At 41.6% G+C, this 17,306-nt stretch overlaps 1 protein-coding gene across 1 annotated transcript; it reads right to left on the bottom strand.

Moving 5' to 3' along the window:
* Nucleotides 1–45: 45 nt before the first annotated feature.
* On the bottom strand, nt 46–8,902 carry LOC128871587 (AT-rich interactive domain-containing protein 2). The gene is made up of 3 exons (XM_054113451.1): nt 8,467–8,902; nt 4,027–8,398; nt 46–1,246 (listed from the first exon to the last, which is right to left on the bottom strand). The coding sequence occupies exons 1-3, from the start codon at nt 8,742–8,744 to the stop codon at nt 56–58; spliced, it is 5,841 nt and encodes a 1,946-aa protein (XP_053969426.1). The 5' UTR covers nt 8,745–8,902; the 3' UTR covers nt 46–55.
* Between the last annotated feature and the right edge of the window lie 8,404 nt (nt 8,903–17,306).

The raw sequence follows: 17,306 nt of genomic DNA, 5'->3' as shown, positions 1-17,306 counted from the left end.
GTTTTGTTTAGTAAAAATTTCGGAATATTGTCCACTCAAACTGATATTAGCTCATTTAGTTATTTAGCTCGAATAGAATATGCGAAATAGCCCCACTTGATTCCACGTTGCTCAAAGCTACATTGGATAGATGCGGCTCATAACGACGCAAGTTACGTTTAGCTGTGTTGGTGTATGTAACGAGATTCCTTAATATCAATGCGGCAGTTAGGCGTATACTTTTCGTAACCGGACCTTCATTTTCATCCATCAATTCTTTGGGATTCACATAATCCACTGTGTGTCGTTTGATAGCGTGCATAGCTGAACTACCGGTGGCACTGCCAACACCAGTTTGATGTGAGCCGGAGGAGGATGACGAAGTCGATGGTGATGGTGAAGCCGAGTTATTGCGTTGCGCTTGTGCTGCCTCTACATTGCGCACGATTGTTACCGGTGCTTGGGTCGGCTGCAGATTTACCGTACCCGTTGCAATGCGTCGTTGCATAGCGGCGCGCAAACTATCGTTCGTTAAGTGTCGATCTATGATGTGCGTCATCAGCGAATAACGTTTGCGTGGTATGCCATCGCAAAGGCCAGGCCCCACACCCCATTGGCAAAAAATTTCCGCTGCCGGATCCAGATGGTCCGGACAATGCTGAGAACATGCATGATGCTGTAGGTCGTTAAGTGATTTGTATTTGCGGCGCGGGCAATTACGCCAATCGCAAACGTAAATCCAGTTAGGATCTAAAGGCGGTATTGCTACTCCTGGTGGCAACTGCACTTGTGGCAGCTGGGGCATGGGAGGTGTGGGTTTCGTTAGTGACATCTGAACTGAATTGGCTGTAGATGGTGGGGGCGGTGTGCTTGAATTTGCCGCCACAGCAGCTGTTGTAGTGGCTGCCGGTGCATTCGTTGTCGTTGTTGCCGTTGATGAATTGTTCATGGTATTTGCAGATTCATTTGATTTCGTTACTTCTTTCTGTGGCTGCGGCTGCTGCTGCTGCTGTGATTGCAGATTGCCAACCATTGGTGGGCGTGTTGTCTGTGTGAGTGGTGGTGGTTCGGAGCAAACTGTTTTGTTGTTAGCAGCTGTTGGAGTTTGTTGTTGTTGTTGAGGTGTAGATGCTCTGACTTGTTGAGCAACCGGTGGTTTGCATGGAATTGGTGACTGTGAAGGTGGTGGTTGTTGAACTACAGTCTGCACAACAGCTTGAGGTTTGGCCGGCAAAGTGGCTTGAATTAAACTGGATTGCTCACTCGTCTGAAAGATACAAATAATGCAAAAATTTATTTCCATTTTTCAAAACAGAATATTAGAGTGGGAGGAGGAGACTATGATTCAACTATTATAAAAGGTCACATTTAAAATTAAAAAATTAAATACCGTTTTTACCAAATGGTAGTAAGAGTTTTGTTTTTTAATTCAATCATAAATAAATATATGGTACGAACGGAAATTTATCAAGGAATAAAAAAAATCGGAAATTGCAAATTATTGATTCTTCTTCTTCTTCTTCTTAATTGGCGCGATAACCGCTTACGCGATTTTGGCCGAGTTTAACAAAACGCGCCAGTCGTTTCTTTCTCGTGCTAACCGGCGCCAATTGGACGCACCAAGTGAAGCCAAGTCCTTCTCCACCTGATCTTTCCAACGCAGAGGAGGCCTTCCTCTTCCTCTGCTACCACCAGCTGGCACCGCATCGAATACTTTCAAAGCCGGAGCGTTTGTATCCATTCGGAAGACATAACCCAGCCAACGTAGCCGCTGGATCTTTATTCGTTGCGCTATGTCTATGTCGTCTTAAAGCTCATACAGCTCATCGTTCCATCGTCTGCGATATTCGCCGTTGCCAACGTGCAAGGGTCCAAAAATCTGTCTCTCAAACACTCCAAGCGTCGCTTCATCGGATGTTGGCATCGTTCAAGCTTCTGCGCCATACATTAGGACGGGCACGATGAGTGAGAGCCTTGTAGAGTGTTAGTTTTGTTCGTCGAGAGAGGACTTTACTGCTCAGTAGCCTACCTTGTCCAAAATACCACTTGTTGGCGAGAGAGATTCTACGTTGGATTTCAAGGCTGACATTGTTATCGGTGTTAATGATGGTTCCTAAATAAACGAAGTCTTTTACAACCTCGAAATTATAGCTGTGTACAGTGACGTGGGTGCCGATACGCGAGTGTGCCGACTGTTTGTTTGAAGACAGGAGGTACTTCGTTTTGTCCTCGTTCACCACCAGACCCATTCGCTTTGCCTCTTTATCCAGTTTGGAGAAAGCAGAGCTAACAGCGCGGTTGTTAAGACCGATGATATCGATATCATCGGCATACGCTAATAATTGTACGCTCTTATATAATATTGTGCCTGAGCGATTAAGTTCTGCGGCTCGTACGATGCTTTCCAACATCAGGTTATAGAAGTCGCACGACAGCGAGTCACCCTGTCTGAAATCTCGTTTGGTATCAAACGGCTCGGAGAGGGCCTTCCCAATTCTGACGGCGCTGCTGGTGTTTAGCAACGTCATCTTGCATAGCCGTATTAGTTTTGTGGGGATACCAAATTCAGACATCGCGGCATACAAGTAACTCCTTTCCGTACCGTCGAATGCAGCTTTGAAATCGACGAAAAGATGGTGTGTGTCGATTCTCCTTTCGTGGGTATTTTCCAAGATTTGGCGTATTGGAAATATTTGGTTATTGATTGATTATTGATATTAAATTTGATTTATTTTTCATTTCAAAACTAATAGCGAAGTGTCGCCAATATGACCCTAATGAATTCTTTCATATAAGAATTAGATTTATCATAAATCTAGACTCATTCCTTACTTTAATAAATTTTGTCCACGTAAGTTTGGAGTTTTGACCACTCCAAGTCACGATTATTCTTACATTCCTAACTATTTGACAAACTGCCTTTTTTATTTAAATTAATTATTATTATATCGACGGCGGCACTAGCCGAATGAGTTAGCCGTGAACGCGGGTTAGAAACACCGTGCGTGAAACAGCAAAATGATAGAAAAAGATGTTTCTAATAGGCAATGGCAAACCTTCTAGTGTATTTCTACCATAGCCAAGCTCCTCATAAACCCAATTAGCCGTTTGGAGTCGCCGTACAACAAAACTGTAGGTAAAGATCTAATTTCCCTCTATCGACAAATGCGTTATGCAATTTTACATTCCCATTTTCTTAAAGTTATTGTGTGCCCTATAAATGATAGCTTTAAGCTGCAATTAGTGGTGCCGTAGCGCCATAGCCGTAACCATAAACGTAGCTGCAACATTACAGCATTTTCGAATAGTCAGCTGATATTGAAGTAGAATTAATGGCAAAATTTGCAATTTGTCATAAAAACACGGATAATTTTCCACTAAGTCAATACAAGTTTTCGTCGGTCATTTCCAAATTTTTATCGCAAATATCAAAATAAATGTAAAGAATTTCACAGTTGCTTACGGTTACGGGGGAAAACCAAAATTCAATAGACACTCGCAGCTACGTTTATGGTTATGGCGTTATGGCGCGGCTCTTATAATCGCTTACGGTGAAGCCCACATGTTTGATCAGATCACTAATCGCAGTTTTACTGGATTTACATCGCCTCCGAACGAAAGATTTTATGAAAAGTCTATTCAAGGTAAAAACCCACTTAGGTTGTTGTTGTTTTCGAGCATAAAACATGACCCATACATGCAAAACAGACTACTCCGGGAACACATATGTACATACATGCAAAGATGGGGGTCGCTGAAGGACAACTGCTATTAGATAGAAAATTTTCGTTATTTTAATCCTTATGCCCCCAACTTACGAGGCTACAAAACCCGCATACGTACTCTCTTATGGTGATTGTTTATCATCCGATGAAAAGTACTCGCCTTTTAATTTTGGCTGTTTACTAATAAGAAAAAATAAATACCACAATCAAAAGTTGCCGGCCACGTGAACCTCAAGTTCAGTTTAAAATAATAATAACATTACAGAGGCCCTCACTGCCTTAAATCACTAAAATAGTCTTTCTAAAGAGCGCAAACACTCACCTTCTGTGGTTGCGGCTGCAAGGTGAATTTCTGCTGAATAAGTGAGGGATGCTGTTGTTGTTCTATGACAGTGCGTATTTGCTGTGCTTGCTGTTGTTGTGGTAAAACTTGTTTTGTTATGATCGTTTGCGAATTCAATTGACTTTGTTGCGATGGCGGCGGCGCTTGAGTGATTACCGTCTCCTTAATTTCAATAGCTCGCCCACCCAGTATCATCTGCCTTTTCTCCGACGGCCCTGATATGATGTGCTGTTGTATTATCGACTGATGTTGTTGCAGTTGCGGTATTTGAATAGGTGGTGGTGGCGGTGCCAAGGCTGGTGGAGTCTGCACAATAGAAACTGTCTTTCCTAAGCGCGAGATCGTCGCCGATGGATGTTGAAGTGCTGCTGTCTGTACGGACGTTGCAGGCATTTGAGGTTGGTGTAGTTTGATAGTAGCTGGAATATGATTGAGTTGTGAGAGCAAAGACGGCGAGATCTGTCCTGTTGCGGGCTGTGTAGGAGCCATAGTTGTCGCTTGAGATGTTAATATTTGATGACGCTGTAGCAGCTGATTGTTGGTGGATACACTTGTTGCTATGCCACTACTGGAAACTGGCACATGTTGAATATGTGTGGCCGTGCCTGTTTGTGGATTTATGAAATATTGCTGTGTTGTGGGAACAGGCAGAGCGGGTTGTGGGCGCTGCGTCACGAGCACTTGTTGACCTTGCGACGTTGTCATTATCACTTTTTGTGGCCCCCCACCAATGAGTTGTGGTTGCGGTTGGTGCGTTTGTTGACCAGGCATTGTTTGTTGTTGTAAAATAATAATTGTTTTTGCCCCAACCGATTGCTGTTGCGGTGTCTGTGTGACCAATACTGTTTGCTGTGGCGGTGGTGGTGGTGGCTGCGCCTGTTGTGCCACAAGATAAGTTTGACCCTGTTGATTTGTGGCAAGAACGTACTGTGTTGGCTGTTGTTGCGGCATCGCCTGCGGTACATTTTGTGTGATGACTTGTTGTATTAGCTGTTGTGGTTGCGTTTGTTCCAACGTCTTCTGTTGCAGAATAACCGGCACAGTCTGCAGACCCTGATCGGTTTTTATAGTAGCCATGGCTGTGGGCATCTGTGTTGTCGGCGCAACACCACCATGTGTGGTCAACTTCAGTTGAGGTGGCTGGTTCGTCTGGAAGACAAGTTGTCGCTGTACACCCTGAACTGTGGCCTGTTGAATTTTAGCTGGAATTAGAATTTGCTGCTGTTGCAAGGGTTCAGTAAATGTTGACTGTGTCGTGGACGTAGATGTTGATGGCGCGGTTGATGTAGCTGGCAGCGGCGGTATGTCTTCGAGATCCTCATCTTCAAGTATGGACGCAGCCATCTCGGCGTATAAATTGGCAGCGTTCTTCGACGGCGTCACTTGCACGTCCTCTTTGCCAATCAAGGGGTCCAAAGCGAGTCGTTTTGCAGGCTCAGTGCTGTCTTCAATTTTCCTTTTAATGATGGTAGCTGGTATTGTTGGCTCACCACCTTTTTTGTCGAGTATTTCTACCAACATTTGATTGGCAATAATCACTGGTCGTCCATTGGAGTCTTTGGCAACATTATTGCCACTAAGTGGTGCCAAGGGTGGTGGTGTAGAGTCGAGAATGGGCTTCTTTTCCAATGGAGTTTGTGGGTTCAGCGGTTTAATGGTGGTCTGTCCAACCTTTACAGATGCATTTTGCATCAGTGGATTATTCACCAATGCACTTATTGCAGTACTGGCTACTTTAATAGGTTGCTGCGCAAGGGCGTTTGCCGGCGACTGTGAGCTAGTAGCGGTGGTATTCAACTCCTTTTGATTCTTCTGCTGACGCTGCGTCACTTTGTTGGCTAACAAGCTTTTGATTAGAGAAGAAGAGGGTTGCGCACTTGTATCGGTGGCTTGTGGCAAAGCCAATGAAGTCGTAGCTGCAGAGATACCAGTTCCTCCGGACTGTACTATTAATAAGGGTGCACCACTATGACTTGTGATGCTGGAGGTTGTTGTTGCTGCTGCTCCAGTAGACACTTCCTCATTAAAATTTTGCTCTGGATTTGTTGGTTCTTGTGTAGCTGTCGAAATACTGCTATTAGATGCAGATGAGGATGTTGACACTTCCGTGGAAGTTACAGGAGTTTCTTGCTGCACCTTGGACTTCTTTTTCAATTTGCGTGCAGACGTTGGAGCTGCGGCGGTGTTATCATTCCCAGTAGGTTTTGTTGCCAATTTGATATCCAGTGGCTTAGGTTGGATTGGCAGAGTTTTAGATGATTGTATTGGTAGAGGTTGTGCGCGCAAACGTATACCGACGTAATGCATTCCTGGCAAATCAGAGCCATCGCTGCGGCGCACAGACATGGGCCCCACACTGCCATTGTAAATAAGGCGCACAAGACGCGGAAATTGCATGTGATTCACCACTGAGTGCTTACCGAACTTTTGACAATGTGTTAAATACATGCGGTACAGTTCCTGCTGTTCGACATGACTCTCTGGGCTTGGTGCACGTTCGAAGGTAGCTCCCAACCATGACAATGCGTACTGTTCGTCTTCGTGTGTGAAGTTTTGCGGAGGATTAGTTGGCGCTTGTGCTGGCGTCGATGTATGCTGCTGCGATGTGCCCGGTTGTTGTTGTTGCCCTGTTGTAACTGATTGCGCAGTAGCAGCTGGGTCACTGGTCTGTGTTGGCAGTTGTTGATTTTGGCCAGAATCTACTGCGGCTGGTGGTAATTGCACTGTAGGTAACTGTGGATTTGGCATTGCCGGAGAAGCAATGTATGTGGGCAGTATTACTGGTGTAGGGACAGGCGGTTGTGGTGCTGGCAATTGTGTTGGTAATGCGAGTACATGTGTGGGTGGCTTCTGAATTACTGCAGCATTTTGTAGATTGGCGATATTTTGCGCCACAATAGGTAACATATTACCTGGCACAGTTTCCACAACTCTCATTAAGATACAACCATCTGGCCCGTATGATTGGGCCTCGACGGTGATCAGTGAGACTAGTTGGTCGACAATGCCACGCACCTGCATTATAAAATGACAAGATCGAGCACCCATTGACGTCAGCGCATAAATGGCTTCCAGTGTAAAGATGAGTAGCATAATGTCATTTAGACTCAGAAACTGGCATACTGTTTCATAAAATTGTTGATTCATATACTTATTTATGTGGTCCTCATTGCTATCTTTTTGACACAACTTATACAATATCTCCAAACTATTTATAATTACTCCACGATCCATGCTTTCAATGCCATCACAGAGCGTTACCAGTAGACTGCGCGAGACATCGTCTGTAGCGGGATCTGAGAGTTCAATTTCATTGGCTATATTTCCAGCGATATCCAGTATTTGATTGTGCAGATTGCCCCAGCGTATGTTGGCGCCCATCACTATGAAGCGCAAAAAGGCTCGGCTCTTTGCAAAAACTGGCAAATTTTCTTCAAAAAAACTGATATTTCTAAATATAGCCACAATTTGTTGAACGCGTTGGCCCACATATTCCTGTGTGCCCTCACCACGCCCCAAATTCAAGAACTCAAAGTCGCTGGAATCTTCGTAACATGATAACTTTTTGGAATCCATAGCTGCATCTTCATCAGCTATGAGTCCAGCATTGCGCATATCCTGCTCATCTGTATACAAATCCAAAATCTGTGGCTTGTCGTGTAACAAATCGCGCCAAAATTCGAAAAGGGAATTTTCACGTACTTGTGTATAAACGTGTTGGAACAGTTTTCGCAATGTGTAGTCCGTAAAGACGCCCGTGTGGGCGAGCAGCACATCCAAGAGTTTGGGATATTCGTTTAACTTTAATGTCTGTTTGCTTTCATTTGCCATTAACGAACACACATTAATGGCGAAGTCTTGCTCATTGGGAAGTGGTGAAATAAGTGACAGCATTATCTTTTCATATGGTGATGGTTTGTGCAAATCGGTAGACAGCTTATATGTACGTCGACGATCCATATTCACAACATGTTGGCGGTAATTGTATGACATCGGCACGGTATTAACACCTGCAGTTGCCGTACTGCTTGAATATATAGACGTAGGGTAGCGGCTACGTGAACGACCACCTCCCTCCATGGCGTCAACGGATTCAAGTGCTTCCAACTTGTCCGGATCTTCGCCAAAAAAGGTCTGTCGTTCATACTTCTCCAGACAGCGCCTGTATATGTACTTCACTGCTGCCGTAGCGTTTACACATTTGTCGCGTATTCCTAACACCGGCAAAACCTCGTCCCACTCGTCGCGCTGATTTACCTTGTTGAAACCGCCGCGCTCTGTAACTTCGCTGTAAAGCTTGTGTAAATCCACCTCGCGTCCGCTAATTTTAGGTGCATGCATTATAGGCGTTCTATACACAATTGAAATTTTTGATATTAATTTGTAAGAATGAAATATTATGCCGATAGTTGTACTTACGCACGACGCTCGTGGAACTGTTGTACGTCGCGATAAAATTCGTCTGGGGGTTTGGGCAATGCCTTTCCTTTTGTAACAATGGTATTTGCTGCGGTAGAATTTGTGGAGAGATCGGAGTTTGTTGCTGGTGTGTTCATGGTTTGCGAACTTCGTGCACGGATTGGTGTTCCACTAACGCCTGTAAGTGTATTTGAGACTGAATTGTCAACTACCTCCGGCGCGTTGTTGGCATCAGCCCCAATAGGCATCGCGTTTTTCAATACGTCTGACATAGACATAATGAATTTCAATACAACGCACTTAACTTTGATAGATCTTTAATTTTTCACCGTTTCAGAAATTTTATCATTCAAATAGGTAATAAATAAATTAAAAACGCGGAAAAATTAACTTCTATAGACTTTGCTGATCAACTGCGTTGCCAACTATAGAGACTTAAAACAAGCCGCAGGGATGATTTTAAACTGATATACTAATAGTGCCGTTATCGACGATGGCATCACAGCATTTTCATCAGCAACACGCATTCGATGAAACTTTAACGCGCAGCGTCCAGATCTTCTGTAGTTTTCGATGTAATTAGTTTTTCTTGTTTATTTACTTGAGCTTTGGCAAGATTATTTACATCGCTGTGATGCAAGGTGGATTTATTATAGGTGACAGCATTCACTCAGCTGAATTTTTCGCCGTAGGGATGGCTTACGTCAAAATGATATGCTTTGTTTGTATGTATTGGTATGTTTACATTTGTATGTTTACATTTGCGATTGTACGTTGACGTGATGCTTGGACCAAACGCAACAACAAATACATGTAGGGTTTAACTTATATGTGGTTGCTGTCACCTATAATAAATTCGCCTTGGCTGTGATGTCATCGCGGTCAGAAATATAGATTACGGCGGCCGCCGTAGCCGAATGGGTTGGTGCGTGATTACCATTCGGAATTCACAGAGAGATCGTTGGTTCGAATATCGAAGAAATACCAAAATTAAGAAAAACTTTTTTCTAATAGCGGTCGCCCCTCGGCAGGGAATGGCAAACCTCCGAGTGTATTTCTGCCATGAAAAAGCTCCTCATAAAAAAAATATATGCCGTTCGGAGTCGGCTTGAATCTGTAGGTCCCTTGATTTGTGGAACAACATCAACACACACACCACAAATAGGAGCAGGAGCTCGCCCAAATACCCGAAAAAAGGGTGTATGCACCAATTGTATATAAACTTGTTGCACTCGTGCAATTCTGTCAATAGAGAACTGGTGGTAAGATGTCCACATAAACGTGCTATATTCTAATGTAGATCGAACAAAACCAGTAATTGGCCACTTAAAGGTACAAAGGTCGAGCTATTTCTTCTTATAAAACCAAGAACAGTGTACGCTTCAGATAGAATAAAGTCTATATTACTTAGAAATGTAAAACGCATAACCAAACACCTAGATCTTTGATTTCTTCAACAGATTGAAGGAAATCATTTTTGAGCAACACTTTCATTGTGGCACACCCCCACGTCTTATGTGGCATGTCAGTCAACCTACTTCTACTGTAATGGGCGAAACGTATTCAGTTCGTTTGTTTTGCATTGCAAAGGAAACAGACATCGGACTTGTCAAAATCTCGAAAAATAAAGTAACTGTAATGGCGCCACCAAGGTACTCAATTCGCCTTGGTATCAGAGTCTTGAAGCAAATTCATATGGGGCGACTTTGCTAGTGCAACAACAAGATTTGCATGCATTTTACTTTTGAAGTTGAGAATGTAAGTAATCAAATAAGGCAGCAACGAAGTGCCGGTCTTTATAACATCCAAACCAAGAAGAAAAAGGAAACAAATCGGAAGTTAAAGTGTGATTTTTTTTTTTTAGTTGATTTGGCCAGTTTTTTAGATTTTCTGTTATACACGTAACGATTCCTTATGATTTAACCTTTATTTTGAAACAAAAAATTTTATGGTGTCTATAATAGTTCTCGAGATATTGCGATTTTAGTGGAAGCGCGCACGCACGGTTTAGGTAACAGGTGTGCAATGCGCGCTGCGTTATGTGTTCCTGTATGAAGTGACTGGAGCAGACTGCTGCAGGTCTGTGCGCGTTTTTCTACTCCCGCGCTGCGTAACCGCGAACTTCACGGTGCGCGCTTCCACTAAAATCGCAATATCTCGAGAACTATTATAGACACCATAAAATTTTTTTGACTTTTTTTTGGTCAAAATTTCGAAATTTTTTTTTTAACATAATACTAATTTAAACTACTTATTTGTTTCTATATTGTCTGTAAATTGCATTGAAATCCATCCAACGGTTCAAGAAATATTGATTTTTGAAAAAAACACGGTCCCGATTTTCAACATGGCGTAGATGACTCAATTTTGAAAATTTTTCAAAATCCTTTTAGGCTCGAATGTATCTTACCTAGAACTAATATTTCCCAAAGTTTCAAAGAAATCGAAAGACCACTTGCAAATCTCATATTTTCTGACGGAGTCTTACCCAAAATTGAGTTGTCAATCGACGAAATGACAGTTGATGTTAAGACAGAAATTCGGTACCCCAGATATCTTTTAACAATGAAATTCGCAGTCTCTACCCGACATTTCTGTTCTAGCACAGGCTTTTTAAAATAATCCAAGGCGCGTTCATTAAAGGCGATGGCACTAGACCAACAACAATGTTTTTATTGTGAAACCAAAGTATTGGGAAAGTAGAAAACAAATAATGAATCCGCCTTGTTTCACTCTGAGCTGACAGCGCCATGGACACGGCGAAAGAAAAAAACCAAATCAGCTGATTTACCGATACCACCTTTAATAGATTTGCGTTGAATTAATCTATACACACCAAATATTCATTGTAGCACACCAACACACTACAGACATTTTATTGCTTTCGCAAATAGTGACCAAGTGGTGACATTCGCTACGGTGACATGCGGCAAGATAATTTTTAACCAGAATTGAATGGACTTGAGATCCATTGGTTATAAAAAACTAGAGCTACATGTCACACAGCTGGTGAACAAATCAGATCTATTGGTCGTAAAGTTCAGTAATCGCGTAATTTTGCGAAATGGTCCGACCGACTGACGTTGCTGCTTATGCAATTTAACGTCGATTTGATATATTTTTTTTCTTTCTCGCCATGATATACTGTTTACCTCATGAAGCGCTGCCTCCATAGATTTGCCTTCAAGATACGCATGTTGTGCACTTCATATACCAGAACTCTCCAATGAGATTCTTAGGTGTATATCCAAAAGACTTTCAAAAGATTTTAACAGGAAAAAAGGAATACTGATTGGTTTAAAATCCTTCGTTGATTCATGCCCCCTCCTACTTACATACTTTTGGTATGAATACGATCTGAACTGTCTCCAACTGTCTGTAATGTGGACTAAGTTTAAACAACTTTGAAAATTTCCACTAGCCATGGTAGGATATAGTCCTGGGTTTCCTGTAGGTAGGTAGGTAAAATGGTACTCCCAAGTAGTACTAAAGCGCCGTTTTGATACCATTTTACGGCCTCCAACAGGTAGATATCTACAGCCAGCCAGAGCTGTTTATATAATGGAGAAGATTGATGACATTTAGGCTGGCACTGACACTGCACCTAGTGACCTTAATCGTCTAGCTGCCGAACCCGGACAGTTACAGAGAAAGTAACCAACAGTATCCTTCTCTGAAAGGTCCCCACAACTTCTGCAATCGTAAACCTAGCTTTTCCGCTTGTGTACCGATCGTTTCTTGCAATTTCTTTGGACTAATCCCATCACTCATTCTATGTTTTATTTGAATATTATACAACAAATTTTATGTCTCGCTGGAAAAGTCCTTTTCTTTCTGGACAGACTAGAAAGTACAGCACTCAGACACAATTATGTCCATTGTACTGCACTCGGATTCCCTTTTTAGTTCTCTTTAAATCTGCTCGACCTCCGAAGAAATCTGAATTGATCTTGTGGTGCCAAGGAGCCAAAGTGGTCGCTTCTTAACACATCAACGCCAAAGACATCAAGCCTGATTCGAGCGAAGGCCGGGCAGACGCACAGAAAGTGGTCCACCGTCTCATCTTGCTCTCCACATGCTGGGCAGAGTACACTGTCTAAGATGCCCACCTTTTCCATGTGCTATAGAAAGTGGCCTGTCATCAGTCCAACCAGCTGCCTACAGTCTCCTCTGCTTAGTGACAGGAGGAGCTGCGACAGTCGGTCGGACATGACAGGTAACATCTGCAATCTCTCAGCTTGCCAAGCTCGTTTGTGGGTTAGAGTAACCTTGGCTTTTATGGCTGCAAAAGGGAGTAAGGGAGTAGCAGAACAGGCTCCGGGCCAAGGAAGTTGGCCTCAGAGCCCAAGGCAAAGTCCTTTATACGTACAATACGAGTACTTACGTGTTATCAGTTGGCCAAGAAAAATTAAACACATTTCATAGGCAATTTTAATAGTAATAGGTCTATTTATAAGTTCGTGCGGTTTTACAACAGATGGCGTAACTTGATTATTATTCCATCGATCCACATTTCCAAACATTCATTGGAGAGCTACTGTCGTAAGGCACAAACGTCAGTATAAGTTTTTTATTTGAAGCGTAAACAACAATATTTTTACCACACTTGAAAATGTCGAATTTCGTGCCAAATAATGTGTTTTTGCGGGGAATTCTTCTTCATTATTTTAATATGAAGAAAAAAGCAGCCGAAAGTCATCGTATCTTGGTGGAAGTTTATGGTGAGCATGCTCTATCTGAGCGAACGTGCCAGAAGTGGTTTGCACGCTTTAAAAGTGGTGATTTTGGCTTGGAAGACGAAGAACGCGAGGGTGCGCCGCCAAAGTTCATGGATACCGAATTGGAGGAATTGCTCGATCAAGATCCGGCTCAAACGCAAGAAGAGGTTGCAAAAACTTTGGGAGTTGATCAATCAACCATTTCCAAACGTTTAAAAGCCATGGGAATGATCCGAAAGGTAGGCCATTGGGTGCCGTATGAATTGAAGCCAAGAGACGTTGAACGCCGTTTTATGGCATGCGAACAACTGCTTCAACGGCACAAAAGAAAGGGTTTTTTGCATCGAATTGTGACTGGCGATGAAAAGTGGGTCCATTACGACAATCCAAAACGTCGGGCAACGTATGGATACCCTGGCCATGCTTCAACATCGACGTCGGCGCAGAATATTCATGGCCTGAAGGTTATGCTGTGTATCTGGTGGGACCAGCTGGGTGTTGTGTATTATGAGCTACTGAAACCGAATGAAACGATTACGGGGGATGTCTACCGACGACAATTGATGCGTTTGAGCCGAGCACTGCGAGAAAAACGGCCGCAATACGCCGATAGACACGACAAAGTTATTTTGCAACATGACAATGCTCGGCCACATGTTGCACAAGTGGTCAAAACATACTTAGAAACGCTCAAATGGGATGTCCTACCCCACCCGCCGTATAGTCCAGACCTTGCGCCATCCGATTACTATCTCTTCCGATCGATGCAACATGGCCTGGCTGACCAGCACTTCCGTAATTACGATGAAGTCAAAAAATGGATCGATTCGTGGATTGCGGCAAAACCGACCGAATTTTTCACAAAGGGAATCCGTGAATTGCCAGAAAGATGGGAAAAAGTAGTAGTAAGCGATGGACAATATTTTGAATATTAAATTTGTAACCATTTTACGTCAATAAAGTTTCAAATTTCGAAAAAAACCGCACGAACTTATTCATAGTCCTATTACTTTTACATTTTTTTAGTATTATTTATTGTTAAATTTATTGCATGCACAAAAATGTTAATCTTTTCATATACTTTTTTTTTGGTTGTTTATATTCTAATATATTTTCTTCATATCTATTATTTAGTTAATGTGTATGTATGTTTAACGTTTATGTATGTACTCGCATGTATGTTCTTCTATTATTTTATTTGTTTCTGCACTCTTAGTGTGTTTTTTATAACTAATTTTAATTATATAGCAATTTTTTATTTTTTCTACAAATGTTTGGTATTTCTCAAGTTTTTTTTTTTAATTTTTTGTTTGTTCTCGCACTTTTTGCATGCACTGTAACGTCAGAATATTTTACATCTATCGCTATGGGCCTTAATATAAAAACTAGTAATTCCACAAACATACATTTAAATAGTAAACTACATTTGTATGTATTGCTCAGCTGGTCTAGCATTTTGCAGATGCAAATTATGGCTGTAGTCGAACAAACCAAATAAAAAAAATTCAGAAAATGTGTAAATTATGCACAACGCGAGCATCTGGTCATATATGTGTGTAAATTAGTTGAGTTTTTCAAAAAATATTAACAAACTATAAAAATATTTATTTTGCTGTGCGAGTTCGCTTTTGATTGCTTAAGAATTTCGGCTCTTATTTTCTTAGTTAGTTATCTTTTGTACATACGATTTTAGTTTTTTTAATTTTCAACGTTTTTTTGCATAGTCCTGTTATTCTTATTTAGAGCCTTTTATTTGCTTTGCTTCCACTTCGAAACGTCATAATTCGCTGGAACTATAGAAAAGTGGGCTCTGTTAAATGAAAAAGATAAAATGAGCATAAAACATTTTACAACTACATGCATACTAATATAAGTATGTAAGCACACGCACATACCTACATACATATGCGAGTTTGTATTTGCAAAATTGTTTTCGTGTGTTATTAGAATTTCACTTCCTTGCAGTAAATTCAGTTATTAAGAGACTATTCTTAAGTATTTATTATGACACACAATAACGATTACTTGATATTAAATACATACATACGTACAGTGAAACTTGTTTATTTGCAACCATGGAATACAAAAAAAAAATTACTTCGAAATTAGAAGGTATACAGAATATCTCAGGTTTTCAAGCAAATATAATCTGGCATTGGACGTTTCATGAGTTAATGCGGGTCGCATCTTCTTGAATACACTGCACCTCGAAAGGGGACAAATAAATCCGGAAAAATTGAAAATAAACGGTTGCCCTTTGAATTTTCTTTGAGAGTTTTTTGTCTTGATGCCACCTACTAAATTTATTCTATGGCCAAAAAATTAGATAGTTTTTTTGTATTTAATAGCAGTGTCATTAACGCTTTGAAAACTACCTTTGCATTTCCATGAAGTGAACTTCTCCGAAGACTTGGTATAAAATGTTTACCAATCCCTAAAATTTAATCTCCTCTTTTAACTTCCTCGAGAGTCAGAGCAGGGGTCTCTAAATCAGCCAATTTAGCTATTTCCTTAAAATAGTCGAATAATGGTAATGTTTTTCAGGCAGAAGTCTTTGGGATCCTGCAGGCATGCAAAAATGCTTAGGGAACGTGGAAGCAATGGAGATATTAACGATTTCTTCCGCCACGGTGCAGATCCAAATTAGTCAAATCCTGTAAGGCGGAGATCAAATCTCTTGGGTGTGCCGGTAACATTTCTCTGATCTGGGTTCAATGACATAGGTACATAAAGTACGTAGGAACATAGAGGTAAATAAAATTGCTGATGAGCTTGCCAGGAAGGGGACTGAATTGGTCCCAGCGACCCATTCCCCTGACTTTTGTTAAAGCGGAGTTGTACAACTGATTTTTCAGGAAAGTGAAGAAAAGATGGAGCTCCATTTCTTCTTGTGCTATTTCGAACACCCATTGGCCCCATTACAATAGACGGAGGACTCAGAAAGTCTTGGGACTCCACGCCATTCAATTCCCAAACTCGTAGCTGTGTTTACCGGTTATTGAACGATCGGCACGCACGTGGAAAAACTAGGATTACCATTTTACCCCCGTTGCAAAAGCTGTGGGGACCTTTCAGAGAAGGAGACTGTTTTCTCTATATGTTCGGGTTTGGCAACTAGACGATTACAGCTCTGGTTGGCTGTAGGTATCTGCCTGTTGGAGGTTTCATAATGGCATCAAAACGGTTCTTTAGTTCTACTTGGGGAGTGCCAGAGTGGTACTTCAATCATTTCACTTACCTTCCTACTAATCTTTATTGTACCCGTCTTTAGAAGTATTTGTCCGAGCCTCGCATACTAGCATACTAGAAAATAACATATTCAGAAGACCGAACAAGTTTTTTTCCCAACAACATTACTTATTGGCTAGTGATGACAAACTTTTAATGGTAGAACAGTTGAACACTCTATTTGTAGTAAAATGGTTTCTTTAATGGATACGATCATTTTTACTTATTTCATTTCTTCGTGATTGGCGCTATACCCACCAATAAATTTTTCCATTCCTAGCTGACGAAATATTTCCTCTTGTCTTGCTACTCTTAAACCTTTGTCAGTTTCAATTTTGAAGTAATGGAAGACTTCGTTAATAATGTCATCCTTGAAATCCAATAAAGAATATCTTACCAACAAGTGTTATTTTGAACTATGTAGACAATTGAGCAATAAAATCTGCTTCTAATGAACAAAAATGACACTACGTCTTTCATTATGCCCGTCCGATTGCATGGCGCAGAAGTTTGGCCGATGACAGCATTGAATGAGGCGGTTTTTAGGGTGTTCGAGATAATGATTATGCAGAATACTTCTACGCTGGAACGGTGGAACGGCGAGCTGACGGTTAAGCTATAAAAATGAAGCTACAACTTTACTCACTTGGATCAACGCACTAAATGCGTGTGTGGAGTTGAGACATGCTCCTCTCTTGTCTGATCTAGTAACCGAAGCTAGTCCAAACAAGTGTAAAATGCATGGAGCTCTCAACGTCTGACGTTGCTACAATACCATATCCTCTAAGTAGCAACTAACTGAGTTTAACAGTGAGCTATTGTGAAAAATCCAGCGGGTGGCCAGTGCAGCAAGGCCAGTTGCAATTGCTCAATAGAAAGTGCGGTTTGAACCAG

Source organism: Anastrepha ludens, chromosome 2, assembly GCF_028408465.1.
Source record: "Anastrepha ludens isolate Willacy chromosome 2, idAnaLude1.1, whole genome shotgun sequence".
Lineage (NCBI taxonomy): Eukaryota > Metazoa > Arthropoda > Insecta > Diptera > Tephritidae > Anastrepha > Anastrepha ludens.
The sequence above is the reverse complement of the archived record's forward strand: the minus strand, read 5'-3'. Positions and strand labels throughout refer to the sequence as shown.